Source organism: Haplochromis burtoni, unplaced genomic scaffold (genome assembly GCF_018398535.1).
Source record: "Haplochromis burtoni strain Fernald_Lab_line unplaced genomic scaffold, NCSU_Asbu1 Contig_8, whole genome shotgun sequence".
NCBI classification, from domain to species: Eukaryota; Metazoa; Chordata; class Actinopteri; order Cichliformes; family Cichlidae; genus Haplochromis; species Haplochromis burtoni.
The window spans coordinates 4,851,628-4,858,635 of record NW_024582369.1 but is presented as its reverse complement, the minus strand read 5'-3'; the positions used below and the strand labels follow the sequence as shown (position 1 = coordinate 4,858,635).

The 7,008-nt window shown below is 42.8% G+C and overlaps 1 protein-coding gene across 1 annotated transcript; it reads right to left on the bottom strand.

Moving 5' to 3' along the window:
• Positions 1 to 3,462: 3,462 nt before the first annotated feature.
• On the bottom strand, positions 3,463 to 5,350 carry pou3f2a (POU class 3 homeobox 2a). Its single transcript, XM_005914279.3, has one exon. The coding sequence runs from the start codon at positions 5,212 to 5,214 to the stop codon at positions 3,814 to 3,816; it is 1,401 nt and encodes a 466-aa protein (XP_005914341.1). The 5' UTR covers positions 5,215 to 5,350; the 3' UTR covers positions 3,463 to 3,813.
• Between the last annotated feature and the right edge of the window lie 1,658 nt (positions 5,351 to 7,008).

Here is a 7,008-nt window from a genome sequence, read left to right as displayed (position 1 = left end):
ATGTGAGGTGAGACAATGTGTGTAGTGAGAACTAAGCGTGTCTGAATGTGTGTGCTGAATGTGTGTGTGTGTGTGTGTGTGTGTGTGTGTGTGTGTGTGTGTGTGTGTGTGTGTGTGTGTGTGTGTGTGTGTGTGTAAAAATATGAAAAATGCAGAGGATGCCTGTAGGAGCGTGAGGGCCGGGAGGAGGGCAGATGGTCGCTTGCTGATAGGACGGAATCCAGGCAACGGGGTCCTCCAGAGAGCTGGGTTCAAACCAGGTTTACACACACACACACACACACACAAATATTCACGCTTATCTCTTTCTTTCTCTTTCAGGCACTCTCTTTTGTTGCCCCTCAACTGCACACACCAGTTTCAAGTGGTGTCAAAATAAAAGCTTGTGTATATCAAATGATAGTAAAATAAAATACAGGTGCACAGTTAGACAGATTCCTTGTTATTTTAAGGTTGATAGCAAATTATATATCTACATATTTTTTCATTTACTTTAACTTGACCTATTATTGAATATTCGAAATTACAAAAATGTGCATTGTCAGTTTGTTTAAATAAAGATATCCCAGTTCCACAGTCTCAAAATGCAAAGTGTCAGAATGTTTTTAACCACCATTCACCTAGAAATTTAACACAGGTAAATAAACTTTGCCTCCATCTCCCCTTTAATTGATACTACAATAAACCTTTTTTTTAGAGTATGTTTGATCAAGATTGTGGTGGAGAAATACAGGAATCTAGTAAAATAACATAATAACTGGATCTAAAAATTAGGGGAAAATTGTGAATCTTTATAGTAAAGAAGGAATTATAATAACAATAATAATAATGATAATAATTTCACTCAAAAATGAGTAAGATTCAAAATCTGTATGTGTTCTTCACTTTTTACCTACTTTTTAAAATTTAATGCCATTTTTAAGCTTGTGTGTCTTCTCTTGTTCTGTAACCTCAACACATAACTAATTGCCTAATGATTATTCATGAAAATCGATGATTATGGAATAATGGACACACTGGCCTGTAAAAATAATAATTTTGAACATCGGCATTCACCGTTCAAAAATCGACCACCTTACATTCAACTTAAGGCTCTTGAGGCTTCCTTTAAACCACCAGGTGGCGTCAGGACACTTTCCGATTTGACCACCGATCAGGCCAAGGTGTAATAAAACATACAGTACAGACACGAGGTGAACAAACCCAGTGCAGAGATGTACTGTTAAATGCATTTCCAGCTGGTGAAGGCTCGCACAGGTTCTGAAACAACAGTTTAAGCTTCATTTTTTTTGTAATTTAGACTGAAGCCACAACCTTTTAATCTCTATTTGAAAAACCCTGTCGATATTTTCTTTTTCCTTTTTTTGCACAACATTTCAGTGTTAATTTATTTGCACACGTTTCCCATTTAAACTATTTGTATATTACTTCATCGTACATGAAAATGATAAATAGGACAAGTTTATGGTTATTTTTAGTGTGCATGCTGATGGCAGCAGGCCCAGTTATACATAATAACACTATTGTTACATCAGCTTCTGTACCTCACCTGCAGTGAGGCCTATATACCTTCATTTCACATCCTTTACAGACAGGCCTGCTTTTTATTTATTTATTCATTGCCTAATAACATTTTTTAAAATTTTGCTTCGATGGTCAGAAATTTATCTCGCCGTGCTTGTCGATCACATTTCGCATTTATCCTAATAATAATAATTTGAAGTCACTTGCTGAGCATCTTCTGTAACATCCATCACACAGCAGTATCAGAGCACATCAGCGGTAGCAAACACTTCAGCGAAGCAGGTGAAACATTTTAAACAACCGAGACGAACTGATAAAATCCCCAATTTTAATGCGAGTCCGCACACAATAAAAAATACAGTTAAATGCGACTTTTTTCCCTTCTTTCTTCCACCCTGAAGCGCAATGAACGTGCAGGACTGCAGAGTTTTAGAAAACAAATACGCTTTAATGACAAAAAGCATTTAGAAATTGTGCAATCGTTGATTTCTTTTTCCTCTTCGTTTGATCACAGATTTCAGGTCACTGCTATTTTGTTTTGGTTTGCCTCTTTTTTCCCCTCCACCCATCAGAAACTCAAATTCAGCTGAAGATTAAACAGGGTGTGATTACAGTATTTTTTTTTTAAATTTCACAAATATGGGGCCTTATTTTAATCGAGGGCGATTTGTTATGTAATACCTACCCATAAATAAAAAATGCCATGTGCGTATTGCAAAACGTTACATAAAAATATTGCTATGGTTATTTTTTATGATTGGCGATGAAAAGGGAGGTTATAGACCTACTTTGATGTTGTTAGGTAAGACTTATACATTCAGGTTTGTTATTTTTTTTGTACACTGTCTCACATTAACAAGCTTTGGTCTATTAAAAATGTTCCTCTCCAGTCATCAGTATTCCTCAGCTTTATTTGAGTTTCCACTTTCTTTCTTTTTTTCTGTTTTATATATATATATGTATATTTATTCTTCATAATTTGGTAAAAGAACCTTTTAGTGGGTTTTTCCTCCCACATACACTCCTACTATCAGATCAGGTTATCAATCACAGGATTTCAGTGGCACAAGAACACGTGTCTGTGTTTGTGCTTTGGCACAGACTGACAGAAAAGAAACTGAACATACAAACAACCAAACGAACGAACGAACGAAGCAATACAAAAACGAATGAAGATACATCCCACAGATCGCCTTCTCCGTGAATGAATGAGTCATACAGTAGTAGTAGTAGAAGTATAGCCACTGTGGCCAGAGCTGGTACCAGGATATATTCAGTTTTTTTCTTCTTCTCAGGAAAAGAAGGCAAAATGGGCTGGATTGTTCAGAGTGTTCCAGCCGGACAGTCTCGGTCTTTCTCGTCACAGCATTTTGGAAAAGTACAGAAATAACAAACAGCAAAAACACACTGTAAACAGGCGCACAGAAATGTCTGCACAAAAGGAAAAGCCTTGAAGTCCACCAATACTCAGTCTCAATTGTATTATTATTATTATTAATTTATTTTATTATTATTATTTGCTGCTAAATTAGGAATGTAAAAATGTAAATACTTTCACATTTTATTATATTAAAGCAATACTGTATTTTTATAGTGAATAAGTTCAGGTCGTCACAATAAATTTAGACGAATACCTACAATTTTACAATAATAATAATAATAATAATAATAATAATAATAATAATAATAATAATAATAATAAATTATCTGGCTGGTATTGGCTTTAATTTTTAAACATTATACAGCAGGTGTCTGCCATTTCAGCCCTCTCTTGCCACAAGCCGCGAAGAACCCCTGTTGCTTTTGTTATGATGGAAAGATGGCGTTTATTTACCCACACTCACTGCGACTAAATCATCATGCCCGAAGCGAGTTTTTATGTTTTTTCTCCCCGCGGACACGTCTCGTCCGTGTCACACTCTGCCTTTTTTTCATCTCTTCTTCTTCTATTTTTTTAAATAACATATTTGATGATGGCACACTGGCGCCTGGGTCTGGCATAAAGAAAATGTCGCTGTTTTTTTCTTATTCTTTTTTTTTCTGGTTAGCACACACCACCCCGATACGTTTGGCAGTTCTGCGGCATGAAACCTCTCCATACGGCTCTGCTATGAGTATTTTTAGCGCTCGCGTGCCACTGCGTGTCCCCACTGTGTCTGTCCGTGGGTCCAACATCTAAACTGGCTGAGGTCCAGTTCCGAGCGGTCCAGCACAGAGAATAAAAGAAATAAGGAGGCGTTATACCTCCTTTAAGGGGTCCGTGTTTTTACTCGGGATTGAGAACTGAGGTCACTGCACGGGAGTTTGTCCTCCGTGGCGAGGAGGGGTGTCCCCGTACATGTCCTCTCCTCCAGGTATCTGTCCCCCAGCGGGCGTCATCCTCTTCTCCTTTTGCCGCCGGTTACAAAACCAAACCCTCACCACCTCCTTCTCCAGCTGCAGGCTGTCCGCTAGGGAGTTGATCTCCGCTGCTCCCGGTTTTGGACATTTGAGAAAATGGCTCTCCAGAGCCCCTTTGACGCCCACCTCAATGGAGGTTCTCTTTTTCCTTTTCCGTCCCTGTGCCGCGATTTTATCCAAGCTGGTGGGGCTCCCCGAGGTGGAGTCCGCCTCCTCCAGCCACTTGTTCAACAACGGTTTTAGTTTGCACATGTTTTTGAAGCTGAGCTGAAGCGCCTCGAACCTGCAAATGGTCGTCTGAGAAAAAACGTTCCCGTACAGTGTCCCGAGAGCCAGTCCCACGTCCGCCTGGGTGAAGCCAAGCTTGATTCGCCGCTGTTTGAACTGCTTGGCAAACTGCTCCAACTCATCAGAGGTCGGCGTGTCCTCGTCAGACTGATCCTGATGGCCCCCGTGCTGGTGATGGTGTGTGAGAGACTGCTGGTGGGCCCCGGGGCCGCCTCCGTGTTCACTGAGGTGCGGACTGTGGCTGTGGTGGTCCTCTTCGCGCAGAGGGTGGTGGTGCATCCCCCCTTGCTCTCCCCCCGGCATCAGACCGAAGCCGGACTGAGAGTACACCAGGCTCTGGCCCTCAGATGTCGCCATACCGGAGATGTGCGTTGTGGCTGTGCTGGTTCGCCATGCTCTGGCGTCGTGATGCGCCTGCTGGTGCGCTAGGTGAGGGTGTCGCTGTTGCTGCTGCTGCTGTTGCTGCTGCTGCTGCTGCTGCAGACTGCTGGAGTTCTGCAGCTCCTCTCGGTCACTGTCATGCAATACGGGTTTCACGTCCTGTTCTCCGAGGGGACTAGACGGCCAGGGTGCCCCGCTGTCACCGTGAGACAGCGCCGTTATCCACTGGTGCGCGTGGCTGAGCGGATGCCCAGCGCCCGGTAACGTGCTATAGTCGTTCTGGAGCAGGGTGTGCGCGTCCCTGTACGCTGCCGCCTGCTGCATGCTCCCGGACTCCGAGTGCGGCGGCGGCGCGCTGCTGGGGGTACTGAGGACGCTGTAGTGGTTGGACGTTGCGGTCGCCATAACTATCGGAGCCAGAGTGATAGCTGGAGTTAAAAGGAGGCTGCCTTTGACAGTAACTCTTTTGCCCCACGGGGCAGCTAGGCGTCTCTCTCCAGCATCTCCCGGGCGCTGTGCCAAGGGGACGCAGAGGCGCGCACCTGTGGTCCGCCTCGCTCCGCTCTTTATTGGCCAAGAACGGTTGACAGATGTGGTTACCCCTGACAGCACCCCGCTCATTGGTCACGGGAGATTGTACAGAAACCCCAATCACTCTGCCCAACAATACAGGCAGTCCTGCAGGATGCTAGAGTACTACAAAGTGGAGGGAGAAATCAGGCAGTGTAAACACAGAATAGGCAGAAGAACCTGGGTTGTACTAAAAGAAAAAAAAAAGGGGGGGGGGATGTCTGACGTTTCTGTCTTTGTTTTAAAGTACTTTTATAACCTTGATCTGGGTCACTGGGTCACAAGTGTTGGATTTGTGCGTCAAAACGCTGCGTAAAAGTTACACACGAGATGAAGAGAAGACTTTACATATTATTTATTGTAGGATAGCCATCACTCCCGTTTTAATAGTTTTTTTAAACGCAACTTTCAGAGAGCAAAATGTTTAAAATTACCAAACATTCCGACCACATCTGATTCCACGCGCGTGAAGTTGGATATCTGGAGGTTATTTTGCGCCACGAAAACAAAGCAGCGATCGTGACGAGAAACTTCCAGCTGCCTCTCTGCCCCCAGGACGCTGTCCAGAGAGAGGGGCTGCGTGCTTCCAGCTTCTGCCCCGTTACCATGGCGAACGCAGTGAATGGAACAACAACGCCCACGTCACAGCTGCAATTCGCTCCTTCTTTTCGTTCCGTTCCAAAGGGCTCATTGGGGCCGCGCTCTCGGCCGACGGGACAAATAATAGGGAGGAGGGGAGGGGGAGGAGGAGAGGGCAAATCGGGGCCGAAAATAGAGGAGGCTTACAAGAATGGATCCCTCTGCCTGCTCTGAGCCCACTCCACCCTACACCACCCGCCCCCACCTCCACCTGCCTGTTGGGTAAACTTTGAGATGTGGCACGCGAGGCTTGGCTTTTCAGACAGCAGGCCTCGACCTTTAATGTGCGGATGAGGAACAAAATGTAGAAAATATTTCCTCCTTCAGCAAATTAGTGCTCTCCAACATGAGTTTTAAATGGTATACCCACAAGTCCCATAAATACCATTTAAAATATCCACTTTATTGCACTTTAAAATCTCTTAGCTGAATAATTAATGCAACTTTAGACTAATCCAGGAAATCCCACACTTATTTGACAGCTAATGTTACCTGTAACTATGAAGATTGAGCTTTTAAACATAATCTGATGCACTGATGTTTGATTAAAGCTGTGCTGTAATGACGATTTTAATGTATATTATCATATAAACACTACTTTGTGTACATTTTGAAGACTTTGAATTCTCCATGAAAGTGTTTTTAATGGAAACTAAGCTTTCACTAAAGGCTTTCAGTACCTCGTTTATCATTGTAGCACAAGATCGTTAAGGTGTTGGGAAGACAATATCAGTTAAGTTAGTGAAAATTCATCAAAGCACTAATTTTTTTGCAGCATCTGCTGGTCCTATCTTTAAATTAATGCAATAATATTGAAATTAAACTATTCTTAATTCTGCTGAGTCCCCCTGAAACCCTATTAGACCCCTCGGGGGTCCCTGGACCTACTTTGGCAACTACTGGTATTTAGGAGATGTGATTTTATTGGCTCAAAGTGGGGCACTGACTGTAAGACATCATAGCTATTAGGAGGTTAAAGGAACCTCAAAGGACCAAAAAACATCAATGTTTCACCTTCAAACAGCGATGCTGTGCAGCATCATGGGCATCAAGGAACATCTGTGTAATCTTTTATATATATATATATATATATATATATATAAAATAAATTTAAAGCCAGAGGGACTCTAAGGCATGCAAAGAAAATAGCATTTATAAGGTTATTGAAGACCAAGGTGACCTACAATAAAATTTCGTATAAGAACT

What these genes read in the sequence shown, in the direction of transcription:
- pou3f2a (XM_005914279.3), bottom strand. Translation starts at nt 5,214, where the DNA reads ATGAGCGGGGTGCTGTCAGGGGTAACCACATCTGTCAACCGTTCTTGG.